This window comes from Podarcis erhardii (assembly GCF_964252035.2).
Source record: "Podarcis erhardii genome assembly, chromosome: 18".
Classification (NCBI taxonomy): domain Eukaryota; kingdom Metazoa; phylum Chordata; class Lepidosauria; order Squamata; family Lacertidae; genus Podarcis; species Podarcis erhardii.
In genome coordinates this window covers 2,959,410-2,985,102 of record NC_138516.1, presented here as the reverse complement: position 1 = coordinate 2,985,102, position 25,693 = coordinate 2,959,410, and the positions used below count along the sequence as shown (strand labels likewise).

At 47.5% G+C, this 25,693-nt stretch overlaps 2 protein-coding genes and 2 long non-coding RNA genes across 8 annotated transcripts in view; 2 read left to right on the top strand and 2 right to left on the bottom strand.

Moving 5' to 3' along the window:
• Positions 1–2,848, top strand: part of KCNN1 (potassium calcium-activated channel subfamily N member 1) — a 90,279-nt gene extending 87,431 nt beyond the window's left edge. For both annotated transcript variants that reach the window (XM_081846246.1, XM_081846247.1), the window contains exon 9: positions 392–2,848. In XM_081846246.1, the coding sequence (XP_081702372.1) occupies positions 392–664 (273 nt within the window). In that variant the 3' untranslated portion in view covers positions 665–2,848. The remainder of the gene's footprint in view (positions 1–391) is intronic.
• On the bottom strand, positions 1,108–4,061 carry LOC309333112. Its single transcript, XR_014152392.1, has 2 exons — positions 2,218–4,061; positions 1,108–2,174 (listed from the first exon to the last, which is right to left on the bottom strand). It is a non-coding gene; the product is annotated as an uncharacterized lncRNA (long non-coding RNA).
• A 2,480-nt stretch (positions 4,062–6,541) lies between these two features.
• On the bottom strand, positions 6,542–7,506 carry LOC309332778. Its single transcript, XR_014152331.1, has 2 exons — positions 7,184–7,506; positions 6,542–7,041 (listed from the first exon to the last, which is right to left on the bottom strand). It is a non-coding gene; the product is annotated as an uncharacterized lncRNA (long non-coding RNA).
• Positions 7,507–14,907: 7,401 nt separating this feature from the next.
• On the top strand, positions 14,908–25,652 carry OCEL1 (occludin/ELL domain containing 1). Of its 4 annotated transcripts, none has more exons than XM_081846188.1 (6): positions 14,908–15,080; positions 16,348–17,594; positions 18,957–19,195; positions 20,987–21,158; positions 21,641–21,708; positions 24,983–25,652. In XM_081846188.1, exons 2-6 carry the CDS (start codon positions 16,479–16,481, stop codon positions 25,269–25,271), a joined length of 1,884 nt encoding a protein of 627 aa, XP_081702314.1. In that variant the 5' UTR covers positions 14,908–15,080; positions 16,348–16,478; the 3' UTR covers positions 25,272–25,652. The 4 variants fall into 4 exon arrangements, with proteins under 4 accessions (XP_081702314.1, XP_081702315.1, XP_081702316.1 ...); XM_081846189.1 differs by having other exon boundaries at positions 20,987–21,161; positions 21,644–21,708; XM_081846190.1 differs by having other exon boundaries at positions 21,641–21,691; positions 24,983–25,221.
• Positions 25,653–25,693: the final 41 nt, after the last annotated feature.

Below are 25,693 nucleotides of genomic sequence, written 5' to 3'. Positions count from 1 at the left end.
GGGCTTAGTGAGCGGGGAGAGTGTGGAAGAGAGAGGGCCAGAACCAGAAGAAGAAGCAGAGGCTGGAGAGGAGGGAGGCCAAGAGGCAGAGATGATTCAGGTTGATGAAGAGTCCTGGTGGTCTCCCCCTCCTGCTGTGACCAGCTCCCCTCCCCCCCTGGTCTCACAGAATGTGCAGAGAAATAAGTGGCTAGAGCAACCCATTCAGATGGGTGGCGTATAAATAATAATAATAATAATAATAATAATAATAATAATAATAATAATAATAAATTATTACTATAAACAAGCAGGTCCGGGGAGGTGGTAAGGAGGAGGTTTGGAGCCACCCCGCTCTCTTCCAGTGCAACAACCACCAACCCTTTCCCACTTTCCTCTCCCTTCTCGCCAGACGCAGAACGTCATGTACGACATGGTGTCAGAGCTGCAGGAGCGCAACGAGGACCTCGAGAAGCGCATCAGCGCCCTGGAGGGGAAGATCGACATGCTGGGCCTGACTCTGCATGCACTCCCCAGCCTCGTTAGCCAAGCCATACGCCAGCAGCAGCGGGCCCTGCCCCGCACCTGTGGCACCTCCAACAGCTCCGAACGCTCCTGCTGGACTCCCACCCGCCGGCGGAAGTCTCCCTCCACTGCCCCTCACACATCCTCGGACAGCGGGTGATCCAGGGGGGCGGGCTCGTGCACCGGGGGCACCCATGGACTCATATATGGCCATTGTGTGGCCGATTCCCCTCTGAGCTTTTTTCTGGAAAGCCCTGTACACAGACCTCCCCAAGTCCGCTGAGATGGGCCCGTGCCGCGGAAGACTCGTCGGGCACAGAAAACGGATTCCGAACCCAGTTCCAATGTAACATTATGCAAAACTGGGGGTGTTTCTATTGTTTGTTTGTATGAGGAGAGGGTGGGAGCAGGGCTTTTTCTTCCTCAGCCGGAATTCGCTGGAACTCAGTTCCGGCACCTCTCAGGCGGACGCCATTGCCATTCTAAGAGAACAAGGGAGGCGTTCATGGTGAGTGCTGGCACCTATTTTTCTTGAAAAATAGCACTGGGTGGGAGGGGAATCCCATGTAGAAATTGCGCAAATTCACAACAATCCCTTAAAAAAAAGAAAAAATCCCTTCTCTCCCTTCCAACGTCAGCCATTTGGTCCCTAGCCATGCCCTCCACGGGAGCCATCTTGCACCACGGTCTCAACATTCAGCCTGGCAAGGGGTGAGACTAGATGGGCCTTTGGTTCCCTTCCAACAGTAGGGTTCTATCGTCCTGTGATTCCAAATGAGGATCTCTTAGGAGACAGTCTCCCACTCCACTCGCTCGTTTGCCTTTTCTCTTCCCAAACTGGAGAGAAATGCTGGCAAATGCCCATTTCTCATAAAACTATATATGAATTTAACATGTTTTGGAGCCATACATAAGTGCAATGGGGTCTGAGGCAGCTGGGACCAGTGGCACGGGTGTGTGTGTGGGGGGTTTTTGCTCTCCTTCCAAATCCCATTCTGTCTCCTGGAAGAAAGAATAAGACCTGTTTTAAAGCAGGAGCAGAGACCTCATCCCGAGGGCCCCATTTGCTGCTGGGAGGGCTTCTGGGGGCCACATGCCACTGTTGGGTGAGGCGGGGGGGGAGTGGATAGAGCAATTGATGCAAAGTTTACTTTTATGCAATTAGCTGGTTTCTACGCACACTACACCTGTCATCCAGACATGCAAGGGGCATCATCAAAATTAAAGGATGCATGCTGGGCAGACAAAAACACTCAAGCAAGGTGCAGAACGAGGGTCAATGAGGGGAGAGTTCCAGGGGCCAAATGGAGAGGCCTGGAGGGCCACATCCACCCCCTGGACCAGAGGTTCTCCACCCCCTGTTATAAAGAAATAAATATTGTGGGCTGTATCTAATGTTAATCCAGCTCAGAGTAAACTCACTGAAATTAACGAGCAAGCCCATTCGCTTCAAGAGGTCTAGATAGTTGGAGCCAACCCAGGGGTGTAGCTTGGGGGTGCCAGGGGTGCATTTGCCCCAGGCGCACAATTTTTGAGGGGGCACAAACGAGGCACCCCCATGCAGGCAGTGTGGCTTGGCCCAGCAGTCCTCTGTATCTGCCAAGGGTTGCGTCAGCTGGCTGGGCTCCCCACTGTGTGGGCAGGCAGGCGGCTCAATGTGACCCCGTTTGCTCAGGTGGGGTTCCAGTTGTGTGAGCCCCAGGCACCGGGCACTGGCAACTGCCACTACATCACTGAGATGACCCACCAAGTACCTATTGGCTAGTGCCCGTAACATCAATAGTGGCACACAATTCCTAATCCGATCCCCACAACCGCACAATAGCAGGTTTGTTAACAGCTTTTAAAGGGTTCTTTTATTATTACTTAAATCTTTTTTTTTTTAAAGTAAGATGACTGAAAAGGGGGGGGGGTAATGTAGGAGAGAGACAGAAGATTCCACTTTCCCCCAACAATAGAGTGAATGGCTTCTGGGTTCGAAAAACCTGTAAAATCAAATAATAAGACTACAGGCCTCTCCTTACTCACCACAAGCAAGCTCACTGTCTCCTGTAAGATCCTATAAAATCCGTGGCACCAACACACCAAAGGGAGCTTTTACTGATGCAATTCCAAGTGGAATCTAAAGGGGGGGTGACAGCAGCGCTTTGCACATGGGCAGTTGAAGCGATGTTACATTGGAAATCAGCCCGTCTGAACTGGGAGAAGTCATGTCTCCTGTCTCCAATACAAGGTCATTGGGCGGAAAGCAGTGGCCATGAGTCTCTGGTGTCCTTCTGCCCTTGTGACTCAGTGGACGCACAACATGTTTCTGGGGTCTTCCAAACATGGGTTCTCTTCCTCTTTTGTAATCTAACCGCCCTGTTTCCTCTCATACGCACACAAACACATTCCTCCTGCTTTCGTTTCGAAGACTTCCGGTTTGATCTCTTAAAACACTGTGCTTCTTTCTAGCTCTTGAATTGATCGATCGTGAGTGTGTGTGTGTGTGTGTTGCGGGGAGGGTGGGGAGAGGCTGAAATTTGGTGGGGGGAAGAGGATTGCAACCCAACCTATTTTATAAGAATTAGGAAAGCACGGAGGATGATCGAAGTTTTGTTTTGTTTTGTTTTTCTATTAAAGGTTCTCTTGATTTCAAATTGGGATTGGTTTTTAAGGATAGCTTTAAGAACATAGAATCACAGAGAAAATGTAGAGCTGGAAGGGACCACGAGGGTCATCTAGTTCAACCCCCTGCAACGCAGGAAACCGGCCCAACATGGGGCTCGAAACCACAACCCTGAGATTAAGAGTCTGCTGCTGAGCTACCTGGAGAACATACGACAAGACTTCCTGGCGTGGGGCAAGGCACACCCATATCAGTCTTCTCATGTCCCCTGGTGGGATTTGGGGAGGCCCACAAAGGTGATAAACCTCCCCTTTTATCTCAAGGTAGACCCTCTCTGGATGAAGAGGCTCCACTCAGCTGGCAACCACTGCAAGACTTTTCCTGCTCTGTGATATTGCGCACTCCCCTTTTTGGAAAGACGAGTCCTGCAGGATCAGACCAAAGGGCCATTTGCTGTGGAATCATAGAATCACAGAATGGTAGAGTTGGAAGGGACCCCAAGGGTCATCTAGACCAACCCCCTGCAATGCAGGAATCTCAGGCAAAGCATCCATGACAGATGGCCATCCAACATCTGATTAAAAACCTTCCAATAAGGAGAGTCCACAAGGGAGTCCAGTCCACTGTCAAACAGCTCTTACTGTCAGAAAGTTCTTCCAGATGTTTAGTCAGAATATCTTGTCTTTGTTTCTTGAAGCCATGGGTTTGAGTCCTACCCTCTGGAGCAGGAGAATCAAGCTTGTTCCCTCTTCCATGTGACAGCCTTTAAGATATTTGAAGATGGCTCTCAGTCTTCTCTTTTCCAGGGTAAACATACCCACCCAGCTCCTTCAACCGTTCCTCACCAGGCTTGGCTTCTAGAATCCTGTCTTCCAAAGTGGCCTCAGGGGGAATGAAGGCAGTAGTCTTCCCTTCCTGTTGTCCTCAACTCATTCCAGCATCAGTGGTAGACTACCAGAATTGCATTGGCTTTTTTAGCTGCCGCGTCACACTGTTGGCTCATGTCAAGTTTGTGGTCAATCTAGGAGTCTTGGTTGACCACAAAGTTGACATGAGCCAACAGTGTGACGCGGCAGCTAAAAAAGCCACTGCAATTCTGGGCTGCATCAATAGGAGTATAGCATCTAGATCAAGGGAAGTAACAGTGCCACTGTATTCTGCTCTGGTCAGACCTCACCTGGAGTACTGTGTCCAGTTCTGGGCACCACAGTTCAAGAAGGACACTGACAAACTGGAACGTGTCCAGAGGAGGGCAACCAAAATGGTCAAAGGCCTGGAAACGATGCCTTATGAGGAACGGCTAAGGGAGCTGGGCATGTTTAGCCTGGAGAAGAGGAGGTTAAGGGGTGATATGATAGCCATGTTCAAATATATAAAAGGATGTCACATAGAGGAGGGAGAAAGGTTTTTTTCTGCTGCTCCAGAGAAGCGGACACGGAGCAATGGATCCAAACTACAAGAAAGAAGATTCCACCTAAACATTAGGAAGAACTTCCTGACAGTAAGAGCTGTTTGACAGTGGAATTTGCTGCCCAGGAGTGTGGTGGAGTCTCCTTCTTTGGAGGTCTTTAAGCAGAGGCTTGACAACCATATGTCAGGAGTGCTCTGATGGTGTTTCCTGCTTGGCAGGGGGTTGGACTCGATGGCCCTTGGGGTCTCTTCCAACTCTATGATTCTATGATTCTATGATTCTATGATTCTATGATTCTATGATTCTACTTATAAACAAGGAGTAGTTTGGGGTCTCAAATTTCAGTTGTGCCCCTTGTGACACCAAGGTTCAGGGGCTCCCCCCCACCCTCTCGCCTTTTCTTCTACATCATAGTTGCAGCAGCCCCTGTTATTCTTTGTCATGGGCTAACACAGTGACCCACTTGGAAAGGAAGACTGGAGATTTCCATGTTTTTAAGTATCCTTGGAAAGAGCTTTTGCCAACCTAAACCACATGGATCATTTTCTGCCCCAGTGCGAGTCCTGGAAAAGAACGATCCAGCCTTATAGGCTTCTCCCATCAGGGAAAGGTTCATAGCTCAGTGGCAAATCACCCGTTTGGCATGGCAGAAGTTTTCAGGCTCAATACCTGGTGGTAGGAGTGGGAGAGACAATCCTGAGCTAGATTGACCTGTGCTCTAACAGCTTCCTGGGTTCATTTGAAGAGCGGGCAGAGCTCAGCACATCATGGCTAGTACCTGTAACATCACCAACCCACCTTCTCTCACCCACCATTGATCTCCAGAGCAATTTTGCCACTGGTGGAAAGGGGGGCAAAGGTGTGCAATGAACAACCATTAATATAACTGGTGATGGTTGTTGTTGTTGTTGTTGTTGTTGTTATTTTATTATTATTATTATTATTATTATTATTATTATTATTATACCCCACCCATCTGGCTGGGTTTCCCGAGCCACTCTGGCCGGCTTGCAGCACAATCTAAAAACATCAAGCATTAGAAACCTCCCGATACAGAGATGCCTTCAGACGTCTTCTAAAAGTTGTGTAGCTCTTTTATCTCCTTGGCATCTGAAGGGAGGGCGTTCCACAGAGAGGGTGCCACTACCAAGAAGGCCCTGCGCCAGGCTAATAATGAAATGAGAGGGAGAACGCGGCAACAAGCAGGTGACGTCCATTAGGAGCAACTGCCGCAGAGGCACAGCAAAGCCCACCTGCTGCCCTCTGTGCAAGGTGCTTGAACGCCACTAGGGCTGAGAGACGCTCTTGTCTGAAGCTGTAGCCACTCAAGACAGTGCAGACTGTGGTTGAGCTGGATGCAACAAAGGCATCTCTGAATAAGCCAGTTTCCGAGGTGCCTATTGCACAAGAACACCTTTGAGAACAGAAGCCCTGAATGAACCACAGCTTTTCGTCAAGGCTGAAGGTGCACAACTTTTGTCCAGAAGAAGAAGAAGAAGAGTTTGGATTTGATATCCCGCCTTTCACTCCCTTTAAGGAGTCTCAAAGCGGCTAACATTCTCCTTTCCCTTCCTCCCCCACAACAAACACTCTGTGAGGTGAGTGGGGCTGAGAGACTTCACAGAAGTGTGACTGGCCCAAGGTCACCCAGCAGCTGCATGTGGAGGAGCGGAGACGCGAACCCGGTTCCCCAGATTAGGAGACTACCGCCCTTAACCACTACACCACACTGTCCAGAGTAGTGCAGTCCATAAGAACATGAGAAGAGCCTGTTGGATCAGGGCCCATCTATTAACTTTTCAAATTTTACCAATTCTTTTACACAACCGTCAGAATACATATCTCATCTCCGTTGACTTCCCACCCAACCATCAAGCATACGCTTTAACATAAACCGTGATGTTTTTTTCAAATATTACACAAAACATTGCCGTTCTTCAAGAAATGTTTTCTTCGTTCTGTTCTTGAATTCTCATGGTTCGTCTAACCATCTCAGCATATCCCGTCTTCATAAGCCATTTTTTTTTACAATAATATTTATTAATTTTCATCAATAGACATAACAAAAAAGAAAATATACAAGAACACAATAGAAAGGTGAAAAAGAAGAAGAAAAAATAACAAACTTAAAATACCTAAATAGAAAAAAAAAGAAACTCAATTAATTAATTAGAATCCATTTTCATAAACATTTTGGTTGACTTCCTCTAATCTCCTCCATCTGAATTTCCTCTTAATTTGAATGTAGCAGTTTCCTATATCATTATTTCATAAAACAATATTACAGTCATATTCCAATTTCTTTACCTTTCTTATAATACATTTTCTTATTTATATATTTAAGTCTAATTTAATCCTAGGCCTGATTGGTTCTTTCAAGTGGTTATATATCTTTAATATTAGAATATTTGTTCAAATAGTCTTTACATTTCTTCCAGTCTTCTTGGTAGTCCTCTTCTTTCTGGTCGCGGATTCTCCCGGTGAGATCAGCCAGCTCCATAAATTCCATCATCTTCATCTGCCATTCTTCTACCCTTGGTAATTCTTGTGTTTTCCATTTTCTGGCTAGTAAAATCCTAGCAGCTGTCGTGGCAAACAAAAATGCTTCCACATCTTTTGGGGGCAATTCAGTACCTACTATCCCAAGGATTGTAAGCCACAAGCCATTCTTCTTCCATTGGGCTTCCTGTTCTTTCTAATTTTGTGCATAGACTATTCTTGCCGCCGCCACGGGATACATAAACAAATTAAACAATTCCTTCTTCAGCTGTGGTCCAATGATACCTAACAGAAAGGCCTCAGGTTTCTAGGAAACCACTACTTTAAAATAGTCGAGCATCCTCTTCTCAGAGGCCCACAAGCACGATCCGAGCACAGGAGCAACTCTCTCCTCGTGAGGTGCAGAGAGACTGGTCTTCAGAAGCATTGCAGAGCACAGCCGTCATAGCCAGGATCCTTCTTTGGGCCCCTCCTCCTCCTCCTCCTCCTCCTCCTCTGTCTAATCATCTTTTAAAGCCATTTGATGGGAGCTGTAGCCGAACCATTTTGGGAAGACGCCATATTGGCGATCCCTGCACTCATCTGGCATCTCGGAGTTCGCCAGCTCTGCGGATAAACTGATGTTCCCCAAAAAATAGTCATAATTGCCCAGGGCCCTCTAAAAAGAACTGGGAAGAATTTGGATATGATCATTAGAAGAGCAGCTCTGTTTAGACCTGTATGCTTGCCTGCCTGCCTGCTTGCTTGTGAGAGAGCATAGCTGTCAACATTTCCCTTTTTTAAAGGGAAATTCCCTTCTTCTGAATAGGATTCCTCGCAAGAAAAGGGAAAAGTTGACAGCTATGGAGAGAGAGAGAGAGAGAGAGAGAGAAAGCAAGACCATGGAAAGCTGTTTTGGTGATTAATGGCTACCAACTTTTTCTTCTTCTCCTCCTCCTCTTCCTCCTTCTCAGTGCTTTTTTTCTATGACGTACGCAGGGGTACACATACACCTAAACATTTCGTGAATCTGCGTTTGGCCTCATTGAGGGGCAGTATTTCAATATGAGAGTACCCCTAAACATTTTTTTTAGAAAAAAGCACTGATTATTATTATTATTATTATTAAATTTGATTATTCCCTATACCTGCAGGTCTCAGTGCAGTTACAACATAAAACCACAAAATAATAAATCATATGAAATGACACCCCATCCAGACTTTTACAGAATTTAGCATTTAACACTGTGGTTTAGTTCATAGGGCTATTCTTAGATACGTCAAGGAGATTTTCCTTCACGTTTTTATTCTTTCCTGCAAACGGTGTTCCAAAAGAGTTATTTTGCAAGCTGGGTGTAGCATGGTGGCAAAAAAAAGAATCAGTTGCCTGAGTGGCCCCTGTTTTCTCCCTGCTCTGCTGTGAATTCAGCTCCTCCGCAATTTGGAACTGGGACCAGTGCATCTTTAAGCTCCGCCCCAGTTTATTTGCACCCCTTCCACCGAGACATTGCAGAGGAGGCGTGAGATTGTTTTTGGTGCGGCACTTTTCTAGTGTGCTCAGACTGCACCTGGGTGTCAGTAAGAGGAGAATCACCCCCCCCCCCAAAAGAGCAGCACACATTTGCATCAGGATTGCTTTATTGTAGTGTTTCACGGTCAGTGTGCATGGAGAAGGGAGGGATGAACCGGGCAGGAAAGAACCAGACATGGTTGCAAGCAAGGCACGCGCAGAAACTCTGGAAATAGCAAAGGAGGGACGTTCCAGGCCTGCTCCACTTTGGAAACGAGGCCAGATCATCTGGGACTCCAAAATCTGAGGCAAATGTCAAGGGAGCATCCGTAGATGAGCCAGAGATCAGAAAAGCCTCACAACTGAATCTTAGCCATGCCGACTGAGAAGCTTGTCCTACTGAATTTGGTGGGGCTAACTTCTAGGTCAATGGGGCTTAGGGTGGCTGTCTCATCTGCTACCCTTTCCAGAGGTGTTGAACTACAATTCCCATCATCTCTGGCGCCTGATCTACAACACCTGGAAAGGAGCCACATTGGCAAGCCATGCGCTCTCAGCCTCTGTTTCCCCTGAGCATAATATGGGAGTGATAGCACCAGCCTACCTTGCAGGACCAGTGTAATGATTAGAACAAGAGAATATGTGTGAGGAAGCACTTTCATCGTCATCGTCATTGTGTGTGTGTTGGGGGTGGGGTTGTTTCTGTCTTTTATATTTCATGTATGCAATTTTGGGGGACGCCTTTTTAAGGGCCCAGCTGTGGGGATATGGATACTTTTGTATTAGGCAGACAATTAAATAAAACGTTTGAAAGATAAATGGATAAAAGGGTTGGTCATTTATTTAGGCTGCAAACTTTCCATTCATTTCTCTTGTTTGCTCGTAGAGCATTCCCCGGTCTCGCTTTGAGTTAAGGCGAGTTTCAGCAAAACTCAGAGCAAGGGTGGACTTCGCCAATTTTTCAAAATATAGCACTCTAGGTAAAGGTAAAGGGACCCCTGACCTAATGGGTCCAGTCGTGGCCGACTCTGGGGTTGTGGCGGTCATCTCACTTTATTGGCTGAGGGAGCCGGCGTACAGCTTCCGGGTCATGTGGCCAGCAGGACTAAGCTGCTTCTGGCGAACCAGAGCAGCGCACGGAAACACCGTTTACCTTCCCACCGGAGCAGTACCTATTTATCTACTTGCACTTTGACGTGCTTTCGAACTGCTAGGTTGGCAGGAGCAGGGTCCGAGCAACGGGAGCTCACCCCGTCGTGGGGATTCGAACCGCCGACCTTCTGATCAGCAAGTCCTAGGCTCTGTGGTTTAACCCACAGCACCACCCGCGTCCCTATAGCACCCTATGCTAGCCCAAAATTTGGTGAGCCCCAATGGATCTTCTCAATTATAGATCTTCTCAGTTTTATGACCCTCGTGGTCCCTTCCGACTCTATAAAATTCTATGATCCTATGATCAGACGATCCTTGGGATCCTTCCAACTTCTATGAGTCAATTATTCCAGACTCCGCCATTCCCAAACCCAACCACACCTGGAGGGCACCAGCCTGATGTAGGCTGCTATACAGATGGTAATGTGTATTACTTTGCTCTGCTTCCAGACATGGTTAAGCCAGATTAGGCCCCGTTTTGATGAATGGGACCTTAGATGTCCCTCCAGACATTCTCCCCACCCTTGTGGCCTATTGTGGTAATAGTGGGAATTCCTCCAAACTCACAGAGAGGGGAGACCAGGGAAAGGATCCTGTAGAATTTAATCCTGCAGGTCTTCATGGAGGCTGGTATATTGGAAAGGCTTGAGAAGCCACCAACCTTTCTCTTTTCTGCCATCTTGTGGTCTAACCATATCAGAACATGTTTAGCCTGGAGAAGAGGAGGTTAAGGGGTGATATGATAGCCATGTTCAAATATATAAAAAGATGTCACATAGAGGAGGGAGAAAGGTTGTTTTCTGCTGCTCCAGAGAAGCGGACACGGAGCAATGGTTCCAAACTACAAGAAAGAAGATTCCACCTAAACATTAGGAAGAACTTCCTGACAGTAAGAGCTGTTTGACAGTGGAATTTGCTGCCAAGGAGTGTGGTGGAGTCTCCTTCTTTGGAGGTCTTGAAGCAGAGGCTTGACAACCATATGTCAGGAGTGCCCTGATGGTGTTTCCTGCTTGGCAGGGGGTTGGACTCGATGGCCCTTGTGGTCTCTTCCAACTCTAGGATTCTAGGATTCTATTCTATGATTCTATGAACAGCCTTTTCTTCTAGACCAGAGGTTCCCAAAGTTATTTGGTCAACCACCCCCTTTTCAGAAAAAAAAAAATACTCAGCGCAACTCCCCCCCAAAAAACTACCTTCTTTACTAGAACAAGCAGAAAGATGCGGCGACAAATTTGCATTCTTTTACGCATCTATATTTCTACCTACATCCTGAAACATAGTAAAGAAAGACTTGAAGCTTGAAATTATGAGGAGAGGCAGGTCTGCGATGTGGAGATATGCTTCAGAGATCCAGACTGTGGGTAGCCCTGAAAAATTAATAATTATAATTTGGACTATAATTGGGTCTTTTTTATTTTACTTTTTTATTTTAATTGGAGTACAGTGGTACCTCCGGGTGCAAACGGGATCCGTTCCGGAGCCCCATTTGCATCCTGAATGGAACATAAGACGCGACGGCACATCTGCGCATGCACGGGTCGCGTCTTGGCGCTTCCGCACATGTATGTGACATCATTCTGAGCATCTGCGCATGCGCGAGCGGCGAAACCCAGAAGTAACATGCTCTGTTACTTCTGGGTTGCCGCGAACATGCTCAACCTGAAGCACATTCAACCTGAGGTATGACTGTATTATGGATATATTAATTGGATGTTTTTTATTGGAAAATCAATAAAAAATATTTTTTCAAAAAAAGAAACTTGAAATTAAAAATCAACCCTGATAACATTCACATTGCACGCAAAAATTAGGATAGCAAATGATCATTTTAAAATGAACGTTATGAATAACCTTAAAAATAATCCTAAAGAGGAGGATTATGAACCTGCTGTGCAGCTATCAACTTATTTCGGAAAATAATTACTGCGACTTTACTCTACGTTACGCAACAGATGCAACATGTACGAATGGTTTTTCTAAATTCTCTTCTTTTATTTATGCTTCCACTGCCCCATTATTTCTATTCAATGCCTGCAAATTGCACCCGAGGAGACTACCGGCCTCCTAGATCATTCCAGCAAACACCCGCCCACACACTACCACAGGGTTGTATCACCCAGTTTGGGAAACAGTGTTCTAGACCCAGAGATGGGGAGCCTCAGGCCAGGGTTGGGGGCCAGAATGTGGCCCTTAGAGCCTTTTAGCCTGGCCTCTTGCACCCACCTCACCGGGATGTGTCCTTTAACTCTGACCAGTGGGGGAATCGTGAGAGGGGAGTCACATGGGAAGCCTGGGGGCGGGGCACATTCCAGAGGTGGGTGGGGCCTGAGGAAAAAGTGGGCGGGGCATCACAGGTGAATTTCACTTTTGTGCAGTGAACTGGGTTCTACTCTCAACACACCTGTATCCTGCATGGTCACAAGCAAGAGAGATCAACAGAATTCATTTCATTACTATATTTTATGAAATTTCACACAAAAAATCGCACATGCACTCCAAAACATAATAATTTTTCCTTTTGTTTTTTTGACTTCCCTTCCTGTTCTCCCTTGCTGCACCCAGTTTTCTGTCTTATATCATAACCACCACACAATAATCTCTAATTCCTTCTGTTGCTGATAGTTCAGTTCCTGCTCATGAATTCTCCAGACTATCTTTCTTTAAATACAGTCATACCTCGGGTTACAGCTGCTTCAGGTTACGCACCCGCCGAAACATGGAAGTACCGGAACGGGTTACTTTCGGGTTTCAGCAGTTGCACATGCACAGAGCGCTAAATCACACTTTGCGCATGCGCAGAAGCGGCGAGTTGCAACCCGCGCATGCGCAGACACGCCGCTGCAGGTTGCGGACGTGCATCCCGCACGGATCACGTTCGCAACCCGAGCGTCCACTGTATTCTGAAAAAAGCCTTCCCATTATCAGAATTCAAGGGAACTTGCCAGCCAATGGAATGCACACGGCAGATAGTTAAGAATTCATTACCAAAAACAACATATACAGAGGTAGCTCTAGATACGAACGGGATCCGTTCCGGAGCCCCGTTCGCATCTAGAGGTAAACGTAACTAGCGACGGCACGTCTGCGCACGCGCACGTCGCTTTTTGCCACTTCTGCGCATGCGTGTGACGTCATTTTGAGCGCTCCATTACTTCCGGGTTGCCGCAGAGTGCAACTCGACCGTATTCAACTTGAACCGTATTCAATCCGAGTTATGACTGTACAGTCGCTTCTGTCAGCATCGCCCTTGAGCCAGTGTCACCAACTGGACTCATGCACTTCAACCCCGACTGGGCTAGGCGAGCTGGGTAGCACTTCCAGAGACCACCTTCTACACAGGAACAGGTCAAAGTGCTGTGGACTCACAGCTTAGAGTTGTGAGCACCGGATTCACTTCCACAATAAGACAGTCGTCGCACAGCAGAGTATAGCAGAGTCTGGCAGTGTATAAACAACTCAGAGAGCAGCTCTGTACAATATCTTCTTTTATTCTATAACTACAACTATAATACAAAACTATATACAGAGCTAAATAGGTCTAAGCATAAATGAACGCTGCACTGAGTGTCTGCAGCTGCTCTTAGCAGCAACTTTATCTCTACACACGATCTCTAACACTCAGTCTCTCTCTCTCTCCGACACACTGACTGACTGACTGACTGACTTGGTGATGGAGCTGAATAAGTAGAAAGCAGAACACTGCTCCTCCTCTTTGGAGAATCAGCAGACTCGTCAGGAGATTCTTGGACATGGGAGGGGTGAAATCTCCTCAGCTTCTACAGCACACCAATCTAGTGTCTAGGCAACTGTTCCCAGGTCCATATTCTGGGGAGCAGTTACAGCAACTGGGGACCACTCTCCCTCCACCAATTTATGTATCTCCCCCCCCCCCACAGGCTGCACACTGGGAACTGTGCCTGCATGGCAACTCCCTCTGCTCTGCCCTTTTCAGCCCCCTTCTGGTTCTGGGAGACAAGTGGTGCAGGAGAGGGTGGCCCTTCACTTGCCAGGCCTGCCTCTTCCTACCTTGTAGCTGGGACAGCTCAGTCAGTACAGCATGAGACTCTTAATCTCAGGGCCATGGGTTCGAGCCCCACGTTGGGCATAAGATTCCTGCATTTTCCCTGTGAAAATCTACGAGAGTCCCTTATTTATTCTTTTTACCATATTTTTCCGTCTGTAAGACGCCCCCTATTTTGGGGGACTCAGATTTAAGAAAATGGGGGAAGATGGCCCTGTGTATGAGGAGAGCACAAAGTATGGTCTGAAGCTCAACATCAAAAAAAACGAAGATCATGGCCACTGGGCCCATCACTTCCTGGCAAATAGAAGGGGAAGAATTGGAGGCAGTGAGAGATTTTACTTTCTGGGGCTCCATGATCACTGCAGATGGTGACAGCCGTCACAAAATTAAAAGACGCCTGCTTCTTCGGGGAAAAGTGATGATAAACCTAGACAGCATCTTAAAAAGCAGAGACATCACCTTGCCAACAAAAGTCCGTATAGTTAAAGCTCTGGTTTTCCCAGTAGTGATGTATGAAAGTGAGAGCTGGACCATAAAGAAGGCTGATCGCTGAAGAATGGATGCTTTTGAATTCTGGTGCTGGAGGAGACTCTTGAGAGTCCCATGGACTGCAAGAAGATCAAACATATTCATTCTGAAGGAAATCAGCCCTGAGTGCTCACTGGAAGGACAGATCCTGAAGCTGAGGCTCCAAGACTTTGGCCACCTCATGAGAAGAGAAAACTCCCTGGAAAAGACCCTGATGCTGGGAAAGGTGGAGGGCGCAAGGAGAAGGGGACGACAGACATGGTGGGACTGTGTTCTCGAAGCTACCAGCATGAGTTTGACCAAACTGCGGGAGGCAGTAGAAGACAGGAGTGCCTGGCGTGCTCTGGTCCAGGGGGTCACAAAGAGTCGGACACGACTAAATGACTAAACAACAACAAAATTTTTGACATTATTCTTTAGGGGGGGAAACCTAGTCTTATACACGGAAAAATACGGTATATCCCGCCTGATAGATATCAGCAGCCATTATTCCAGGCGACCCTATAGCTTGAGCTATTAGACATCTGTCGCAAGACAGCCGGCCGACTTGGTATCTAGCCTTACTAATAATGTGATCTGCGTGTGACATTTCTCTCCTCCTGCCCGCTGCACAGTTAATATTTAACCGTGCCAGGGGCTGATAACATGCTGGGTTCAGAGCCTAGAGCCTTCTGTACACTGCAGAGCCGTGGTCATTTGCAACCTCCCAGCAGAGGCCGACCAAGATCCCTACGTCTTTTGGAGACCATGCTGTGACCAGCAGGAGGAAATGACCTGCTTCCTTCGACAGAGGCTTTGAACCCAGCCGAGCCAGATTCCCCTCTCTGGAAGGCAGCCTACGCTGCGGACTTCGTGGCCATTGAAGGTACCGTGAAAAGCATTTCTGGGTAGGGCGAGAGATGTGTGACGATCAAGAACTTCCATCCAGATTGTGGACAAGGGCCAACGCCTTGGGTGTGCGGGGTTCGTTGGGAAGCAAGCACAAGGGAGATGGAAAGATGGGGTGGCAGAAAATAATGCAAGGGTTTGGGGGATTCAGTAGGTGACCTTTCCAGATGACTGCTTGTGGAGGCAGGATTCGGGTGTTGAGAATGCCTGAGATGGACAAGAAGGACCCTTGTTGGCTAACAGAGTCTCACCACTGGAGAGACTTCTTTTTCTTCCTCTTCCTCTTCCTCCTCCTCTTCTTCTTCTTCTTCTTCTTCTTCTTCTTCTTCTTCTTCTTCTTCCTCTTCCTCTTCCTCTTCCTCTTCCTCTTCCTCTTCTTCTTGCTTTTTTTCAACCAGAATTCACTGAAATTCTGTTCCAGCACCTTTCTGGTGGGCACCATTGCCATTATAAGGGTTCGTGGTGAGTTCCAGCTCCTCTTTTTCTAGAAAAATAGCCATTATTATTATTATTATTATTATTATTTATTACAGTCATACCTCGGGTTGAAATTGCTTCAGGTTGAGCGTTTTCGGGTTGCGCTCCGCAATGACCCAGAAGTAACGGAACGTGTTACATCCGGGTTTCGCCACTCACGCATGCGCAGACGGTCAAGATGACGTGACACGCATGCGCAGAAGCGTCGAATCGCAACCCGTGCACGCACAGACGTGTGTGTCCAGAGGTACCACTGTATTATTATTTTATCCACCCTTCACCCCAAAGTCCCAGGGTGGGTTACAACAATCAAAACACAGTTAAAACACAGTTTAAAACAACTCAGAACTACAGGAATGAGGTTCGTCCGAAAACTATGCATCAAAAGCCAGGGTCAAGGGAAGTTGGAAAAAAAAGGGTGTGTGTGGAATATTTCAGGGTGGGACTGTACCACCTCAAACCATTTTCGGTTGTTCCTGCCATGTTAAGCTCTTAAGTTACATTGAAGGAAATAACCTGTTCAAAATGTTTCTTGAAGATGACATCACTTCTTGTACAGATTAGGTTATGCACTGTTGGGTTAGAGTCTTAAGGTGGGAGGGGCATGAAAGGTCTCATTGACGTGGTATAGTCCCTTCCTAAAGTGCTGTAGACCTTTCCTGTCACCACATTTCATTAGTGTAAAAACTAAACTGCTGTCGATTTTCTCTATTTAAAAAAAATGGACCCCGTTTATTCTGAAACACTTCGTTCTCTTCCACCTTCAGTTCCCAAACTTTCAACAACCAGACTTGTCAAAATGGCAAAGAGGAGAATGGGGGACGTCCCTCAACCACCCACTCAAGAGGTGCCCACAGGAGGCTGCAGATAAGACTTTCTCTGCCAGCCATTTGTGGACATGAGCTCTGAGGAGACATCAGTCAAAGCGAAGAGGCCTCCTGAGATGGATGGAGGGGAGGAACGTCTAAACACCTCAAGGCAACTTCATCCAATGGGAACCTGGTCAGAGAATTCTGGGAAGTCATTGGGTTCTAGGTCTTCAGATGGCTTCTGCTCATCTCCATCAGCCAAACCAGCCTTCACTGACACACCTCAGGACCAAGAGCCATCTTCCATGAAGCCCGTTAGACGCTTCATTCCACCATCTTGGAAGAACTTCTTCCACCGCTGGCAGAGACAGCCCTGGACTGAGACTTCTCTCTTGACCTATGCTCCAGAAGACTTCAAACACACCCAGTTTTCCGAGCCCCCTCAAAGAACCACCTTCGATGGTGAGGAGAGCTCCACTGACAATGGGAACGATGGCGATTTTAAGGAACCCCTCTCAGCTCCCGCCACCCCTTTGGAACCTGGGAAGACACTGGCTGCTGAGAGCCAGGGTGCCTTGTCAAGTGGTCCACCCAGCTATAAGGAGAAGTTGGAGACCTACGACCACAAATATTCCTACATGAAGTCATGGCCTGGTCTCCTGAGGCTGATGGCAGGCCTGGAGCTGATCTTAGGTGGGATGGTTTTCGCCTGCACAGCCGCTTACATTCAGAAGGACTACCAGTGGTCAGCGCTTTATGGTGGCAACTCCCTGCCCTACAATGGTGTCTTGGGCGGAGGGTATGGATACAATTACTACGGCCCGATGACCCCATTCGTGCTGGTGGTGGTCAGCCTGGTGTGGCTGGTGACAGTGATCTTGCTAGGCCTTGGGGTCACCATGTACTACAGGACGATCCTTCTTGATTCCCACTGGTGGCCTTTGGCAGAGTTTGGCCTCAACCTCGTCATGTCCCTCCTATACATGGCTGCTGCAATCGCCTACGTCAACGACGTCAACCGTGGAGGACTCTGCTACTCCGTATTTGCCAACAATCCGCTGGTTGTTGCCTTGTGCCGAGTCGAAGGGGGGCAAGTGGCCGCCATCGCCTTCCTCTTCCTCACTATGCTGCTCTATCTGGTCGGCTCCCTTGTCTGTCTCAGGATGTGGAGACATCAAGCTGCCCAGAAGAATGCAAGAGCTCTGGTAAGACCCCACCATTGGAGAAGGCAATGTTGGCACACAGAGGCTCCTTATGACCTCCCCTATAGTCATGGCCTCCAGAACAGTCAAGAGCAGGGGTCAGCAAACCTTTTCAGCAGAGGGCCGGTCCACTGTCCCTAAGACCCTGTGGGGGGCCGGACTATATTTTGAAGAAGAAGAAAAATGAACAAATCCCTATGCCCCGCAAATAACCCAGAGATGCATTTTAAATAAAAGCACAGATTCTACTCATGTAAAAACACGCTGATTCCCGGACTGTCCGTGGGCCAGATTTAGAAGGCGATTGGGCTGGATCCGGCCCCCGGGCCTTAGTTTGCCTACCCCTGGTCAAGAGTTATGACCCACGAGAGAGTCAAAAAAAGGCAGCTGTGTTGAATAAAATATTGGGGGGCAGGTAAGTCCCACCCCACATAATGCATCGCATGACACGGCACACCCACATCATTTGAATAGCAATGCCCATCAAATCTGGGGGGACCTGCCCCTCAGATATTTTATGGGGGGGGGGCAAAGGGACCTCGGCTCCTAGGAGTTGGCTCCTATGTTTGTGTTGATCCTGAATTGCAAGGGGTTGGACTAAATGCCCTTTGGGTTGCCTTCCAGCTCTACAATTCTATGGTTTTATGCTCCAGCTGTGTGTGTGTGTTGCAAAACACAATGGGCAGGATTCACTGAACAAGCCCCATCAGCAGAATCCCTGTGCAAGGACAGTTGCACAGTGGGACTTTCCCCCCTCCTCCCCATGCTTCCCCCCACTGAAAATTGGCTAATGGGACAAAAGAAAACCCCTCCCCCAGTACAGCACCCTGGAGGAGGAGAGAGGAATTGTTGCACCTGACCAGCTGAAATGCTCGTGCAGGCGAAATGTTTTGCCATAGTGTGATGTTGAATTCCACCCAGTGGGTTGTCTTTGGCCAAGTCAAACTCAAAAGTAGACTTAAGTCCATTGATTTCAATGGGTCTACTGTGAGTCTGACTTTCACAAAATATCTTCGGCAAGCTGGAATGCAAACTTTGTGGCTTGTTTGTTTGTTTGTTTGTTTGTTTGTTTGTTTGTTTGTTTTAAAATTAGAAAGGCAAACCACCTTGCTGCCGTTCAAACTGCTAGCATGAAGTGGGAACCCCATCAAAGAAAAGGAAGGATGTACCTAGCCTCTTCTAGATTATTTTTCTCATTCATTGGCTAGGGCTGGTGGGAGCTGTAGTCCTGCAACACCTGGTTGGGGACTGCTGGGATACATGGACCAGTCACTGGATTTAATAAAAGGCAAGTTTCTTGTGCTCATGACATGCTGAGTCCCTCAACAATAATGATGACCACAACACTCTCTTTCCCCGTTGAAGGTTGGGCAAATGAACTACGAGCCTCCCTCTCGCCTTGTCTCCTTCCCGTCGTCTCAGCGAAAGCCCATCCTCTTACGAGGTATGCCTCAGCAAGTCGCAGACCAGGATGAAGTTACTCCCAAGGAGAAAGTTGCAAGACGCGTTGAGTTCTCAGAGAAGGGAGGGGACCCAGAGGTGTTAAACTTCGCCATTCCGACGGGTCACCACCCCAAACCTCACATCGTCCCGGATTATGTGTCGTAAGTAAGCAGCAATGGTCCAGGAATGCTCAGGAGGTTTTTCTGCACTGCTATTTGGACAGCGATATCTTAACTTCCGGGAACCTCTAGGTTAGATTACTGCAATGCTTTACACATAGGGCTGTCTCTGAAGACGCTTCAGAAGTTTCAGCTTGGACTACTGCAATGCGCTCTACGTGGGGCTACCTTTGAAGGTGACCCGGAAACTGCAATTAATCCAGAATGTGGCAGCTAGACTGGTGACTGGGAGTGGCCGCCGGGACCACATAACACCGGTCCTGAGAGATCTGCATTGGCTCCCAGGACGTTTCTGAGCACAATTCAAAGTGTTGGTGCTGACCTTGAAAGCCCTAAATGGCCTTGGTCCAGTATATCTGAAGGAGCGTCTTCACATCCTCATCGTTCAGCCCAGACACTGAGGTCCAGCTCTGAGGGCCTTCTGGAGGTTCCCTCCCTGCGATAAGTGAGGTTACAGGGAACCAGACAGAGGGCCTTCTCGGTAGTGGCGCCCGCCCTGTGGAACGCCCTCCCATCAGAAGAAAAAAGAAAAAAACAACTACCAAACTTTTAGAAGACATCTGAAGGCAGCCCTGTTCAGGGAAGCTTTTAATGTTTAATAGGTTATTGTATTTTAATATTCTGTTGGAAGCCGCCCAGAGTGGCTGGGGAAACCCAGCCAGATGGGCGGGGTATAAATAAATTATTATTATTATTATTATTATTATTATTATTATTATTATTATTATTCAGCTGGTGCAGAATTTGGTGGCCAGGATGCTCACCTGGCCAAAACAGTTTGATCCTGGTCTGACTGCACTGGCTGCCAATGAGCTTCCAGGTCCAATTCAAAGTGCTGCTTTTGACCTATAAAGTCTTAAACAGCTCAGGACTGCAATCCCGCAAGGATCGCCTCTCTCCATATGAACGTACCCGGACCCTGAGATCCTCCAACACCCTTCTTTTGGTGCCCGTCCCTCAAAAGATCTAGAGCAGCCTTTCTCAACCTGTGGGTCCCCAGATGTTGTTGAACTACAACTCCCATCACCCCTAGCTAGCAAGGCCAGAGCTCAGGGGTGATGGGAGTTGTAGTCCAACAACATCTGGGGACCCACAAGTTGAGAACCACTGCAATAATAATAATAATAATAATAATAATAATAATAATAATAATAATAATTTATTTATACCCTGCCCTCCCCAGCCAAGGCCAGGCTCAGGGCGGCTAACAACCAATAATAAAAACAAGTTGAAGGAAAACAACTTAAAAACAACATTAAAATACAACATTAAAATATTAAAATGCAGCCTCATCACAGGGGGAGAAAGGAAAAAAGAAAGAGAGGAAAGGGATCAAGTTGATTCCAAGCCAAAGGCCAGGCGAAACAACTCTGCCTTACAGGCCCTAGGGAAAGAAATCAGATCCTGCAGGGCCCTGGTCTCATGAGGCAGAGCGTTCCACCAGGCCAGAGGTCTAGAGGGTGGCAACACGATAACAGGGCCTTTTCTGCAGTGGCTCCCTGCTTGTGAAATGCTCTTCCTAGGGAGTTTCACCTGGTGCCTTCATTATATATTCTTAGGTGCCTGGCAAAAACGTTCCTCTTCAACCAGGCCAAAGAGAATTGTGCTCATTCATTTCACTGGGTCTCCTCTGACTGAGTTGGACACAATACGTTGAAGTTAACAGGCCCAAGTGAGTTGTGTTCATTCATTTCAGTGGGTCTACTCTGAGTTTGGCTTTGATTCTCCTCCCCACTTCTTTTCTCCTTCTTGACTTTTTGCTGCACGGCGTAGAAAGTACCCAGCCATCGGAAGCAGGGATGAGCGTGAAAAATACAAGGCCGTCTTCAATGACCAGTATGCAGAATACAAGGAGCTGTACGATGAAGTCCGCAAAGCGCTGGGGAAATTCAAGGAACTGGAAGCGATGCTCTCCAAGCTGCCTCACCGCTATCAGAACAAGAAGGTAGTTCTTAATACACATTGATGCATTTTTAATATATATAAACAACAAACCTTAACCAGGCATTAAGTTTGCAAAATAAGTAAAGCGACAACCCCTTTCTGAATTTTGCAATGCAGTTCTCCAGGCAAATAATGAGGACAGAAGTGCACCTACTGGAGCAAAGCATCCATGAAAATGAATTTAATAATGAAGATAACATACTGCAAATGCATTGTATTGGTGGAAATGTGCATAGGAGGTGAAATTGCATGCAAACTTTGCACTTAAATGAAGTTTTTTTTAAAAAAAAAAAACTACCGTAAATAAATATATATAATGCACTTGCTGTTGCAAATGCGGAGAGCTGAATTTAAGTTTGTGGAGGGGAAGAAAAATCAAAACTCAGAGATCTGTCCATCCTTAGCTTGGAGCAACGGTTCTGAGAGGTTCCTTTGCTGGCTTGTTTCAGTGAGGGGTTTTAAATGCTTCTCTTCTCTCTGCAGCAGGAAAGCCGGGTTTCCACTGTTTGGAGAGATTACCAAAACAAGAAGGAGGTAAATAAAAGTCAGAAGTGAGTGTCGTTTCAAGATTTCCCTAAGGCTGCAAATGGATCCCTAACTCCTATTTAAAGCCTATCACACCATTTTAAACAGCAAAGGCTTCCCTCAAAGTATCCTGAGAAGCAGTTGTGGCAGCAGGTTTCCTGAGCCCAGCACACCGTATGCCAATGGTGCTGCCTGCCAAGTACCAAAGCATTAGTGTTTTCTCCACCTTTTGTTTTATAACTTTCTTTTGGAATGTCTAATTAATATAGACAAGAGACACGGGTGGCGTTGTGGGTTAAACCACAGAGCCCAGGACTTGCCGATCAGAAGGTCGGCGGTTCGAATCCCTGCGACGGGGTGAACTCCCATTGCTCGGTCCCTGCTCCTGCCAACCTAGCAGTTCGAAAGCACGTCAAAAGTGCAAGTAGATAAATAGGTACCACTCCGGCGGGAAGGTAAACGGCATTTCCGTGTGCTGCTCTGGTTCGCCAGAAGTGGCTTAGTCCTGCTGGCCACATGATCCAGAAGCTGATTGCAGACAAACGCCGGCTCCCTCGGCCTATAGAGCGAGATGAGCGCCACAACCCCAGAGTCGGTCACGACTGGACCTAATGGTCAGGGGACCCTTTACTTTACCTTTAAAATTGTAGAGTTGGAAGGGACACCAAGGGTCATCCAGACCAACCCCCTGCAATTCAGGAATCTCAGCTAAAGCATCCAGGACATGTAATGGTTGTCGCCACACCTGGCGGGGTTACCTGGGTGAACCCTTTCTGTCCGGACAGCCACCCATCCATGGCTGTCTCAATCGCTGGCAGAATCTGTCAGTGGGCGTTTCTTGAACTTCTTCCAGCAAATAAGCTCTTTGACGCCAATTCTCTGCCTACTCTCCCTGCGCGGAAGTCTTCTGCGCAGGGAGGGTGTGGGCAGCGGAGGACCCGTGCTCTCCCCGCTGGTCTCCAGCGAAAAGTCCTGGAGCCCCCTCGCCGATTCCCCCATCTGCCCCCCTTCTCCACTGGTGCTACGCTGATTTCCTTCCCCAGCAGATGGGCTGCCTCTCTCCCTGCTGGGACCCTCTCCAGCATCCCTCTGGAGCCTTCCCTCCGCCTCTGGCTCTGATGGCAGTTCCCTGACAGGACAGATGACCATGCAACCTCTGCTTAAAAACCTCCAAGGAGTCTGCCACCATCCAAAGTAAACTGTCCCATTGTCGAACAGCTCATACCACCAGAAAGTTCTTCCAGATTTTTATTCAGAATCTCCTTCCTCGTAACTTGAACCCACTGGCTCAGGTCCCCCCCTCCAGGGCAAGAGAAAGCAGGCTCGTTCCATCTTCCATGGGACAGCCCTTCAGGTATTTGATTGAAAGATAATAATCGTAGAATTGTAGAATTGGAAGGGGCCACAAGGGTCACCAAGTCCACCCTCCTGCAATGCAGGAATCTTTTGCCCAATGTGGGCCTCGAACCCACAACACTGAGTTTAAGAGACTCATGCTCTACTGACTGAGCTATCCGTTTGGGGCCCCTGCTGGAACGGGGCCCTATACATGTGTACATTCCTCCCTGTCAGCAGCCCTGTTAGGAACTGTAGTTTGTTAAGGGTGCTGCAATTTGCTAGGAGACACCTCATTTCTGTTAGAATTCCTGCTCCCTGGTTGCAGTCATGGGATTGTTGTCTATCACATGACGGTGTATGTTTTGACTCCGCAGAGTGGGAAGTGACGGAGACAGGATGTTTGTGTCCCTGTGTTCCGTGAAGTGGGACTGTTGTCCTTTGTTCTTTTTCTCTTTGCTGTCTGGTGCTAGAGAGAGAGGGAGCCACGTTGCAGTGCTCCGTGTGTGTTTATATGTACATAAAGTCGATTAATAATAATAATAATAATAATAATAATAATAATAATAATAAAATTTATTTATATCCCGCCCTCCCCAGCCGAAGCCGGGCTCAGGGCGGCTAACAATAATCAAATAATCAAACAATCAAATAATCACACATTCTAAAAATATTTCATAATAAAAATTAATTAAAATCAAATTAATGGCAACCGATTAAGCAACCGATTAACCAAAATGCTGAGTTGCTGAGGTCTGTGACGCAACTGCGCAAACTCTGCGGATCCCTAAGTGTGCCGGTGTCGGTTGGCATCGGTCGCTGTGATGTTCGGGCTGAAGAAAGCTTTTGAAGCTCCCGAACGATTGACCAGGAGGGAGAAAACATGCCAGTCGAGCATGTATCTCTGCCAGGGTACTACTCGAGTGTAGAACAAGGTCCTGACAACTTCTCCTCCCAGAGCTACGATTCCCATAGTGGTTTAACAGTCAATCCCACTTTCCCGGGCAACACTGGGAATTGTAGTTCTGTGAGAGGACTCTGACCTACTATAGTTCCCGGGATTATTTGGGGGGGGGAGCATGAGTATGAGCTGCCCGAGGGGAGAGGCTGGCAGCAGCAGCCATGGGGAGAGAAACAAGGGGGTGCTCCCTCGCAGCCGCAGATTTCTCATCCTCCTCCGCAAGCTTGGCACTGGTGGGGGAAATAATAATCATAATAATATTTTTTTTATTTATTCCGCGCCCTTCCCAGTTCAGAAAACCAGGCTCAGGGCGGCTAACAACAAATCCAAAATACTTCATTGATGCAACAAAAAACAGCATAAAATACAGAATAAAACGTGAATAACAGTAAATTCAGAATTCCAAAAACAATTTAGGGGGGAAATCCATCCAATAAACATTAGATGATCACCAGGGCAAGCTGGCTGAATTAGTCCTGTTTGGGCCAGCGAGGAGGCCAGGGGAGAATTAGCTGTGGGATCCCAGAGCGGGCAATCATCATAAAAAGGAAAGGAAGGGGAATAAAAGATCAGGCTAAGTTCAAATTGAAAGCCAGGTGGAATAGCTCTCTCTTACAGGCCCTGTGGAAGAAGTTAAATCCTGCAGGGCTCTCATGGGACAGAGCATGCCACCAGGTCGGAGCCATCACTGAGAAGGCCCTGGCCCTGGGGGAGGATAGTCTGACTTCCTTAGGGCCCGGGACCTCTAAACTATGGTTATTCATGGACCTTAAGGTCCTCTGTGGGGCAGACCAGGAGAAGCAGTCCAATAAATACGAGGGCCCTAAGCCACAAAGGGCTTAGCACCTTAAACCTGACATTCTGGGATCAAATCAGGAGTCGGGATGGCTTTCGTAACTCCGGCACTGTCCCTGGAAAACTGGGTGGGTATTTGGTTCACACTGCAAATGCATTTTGACGTCTTTCCGTTTCCCCCATCTCTCTGTCCACCCTGCAAATTTCAGGACCCGGCTTTCCTGGAGAAGCAAGAGCGCTGCGAATACCTCAAGAGGAAGCTCGCCCACATCAAGGCACAGATCCAAGCCTACGACCAGAAGACCAGCGAGGGCTCTGTATACTTCTAAAGAGTGTGTGAAGATGCCTACGAGCTGCATCTTTGACTTGCAGTTTCTTCTCCAAGGAAATGGCAGCACCCCTTGGGTTTTTTTACAGGGGTGGTCAAGGTCTCCTCCTTGGTCTCTTGCAAAATCCCTGGACACACCACGAAACTCCACAAGGAGGAACAAGGGCTGAACTGGTTAGCGTCCCTAAGTTTTTGCTGGAAAATAAGTGAACACCTGCTCTGAGGTTTTCCAAATAGGAATGGCAATTTAATTTGGCCTTTAATTTGAATTCAGCCTGATCTTTTATTTCCCTTCTCTTCCCTCCCCTTTTATGAAGATCACCTGCTCTGAGATTCCACAGCTAATTCTCCCCTGGCCTCCTCGCTGGCCCAAGTGGGACCAATTCAGCCAGCTAGCCCTGGGGATTATCTAATGCTTGTTAGATGGATTTCCCCTAAATTGATTTCTGAACTTTGAATTTTATTGCTATTCATGTTTTTATACTGTATTTTATGCTGCTTTTACATTTAAGTGTTTTTAATTTGTGGTTAGCTGCCCTGAGCCCGGTTTTTGAACCGGGAAGGGTGGGGTATAAATAAATAAAAATTAGAA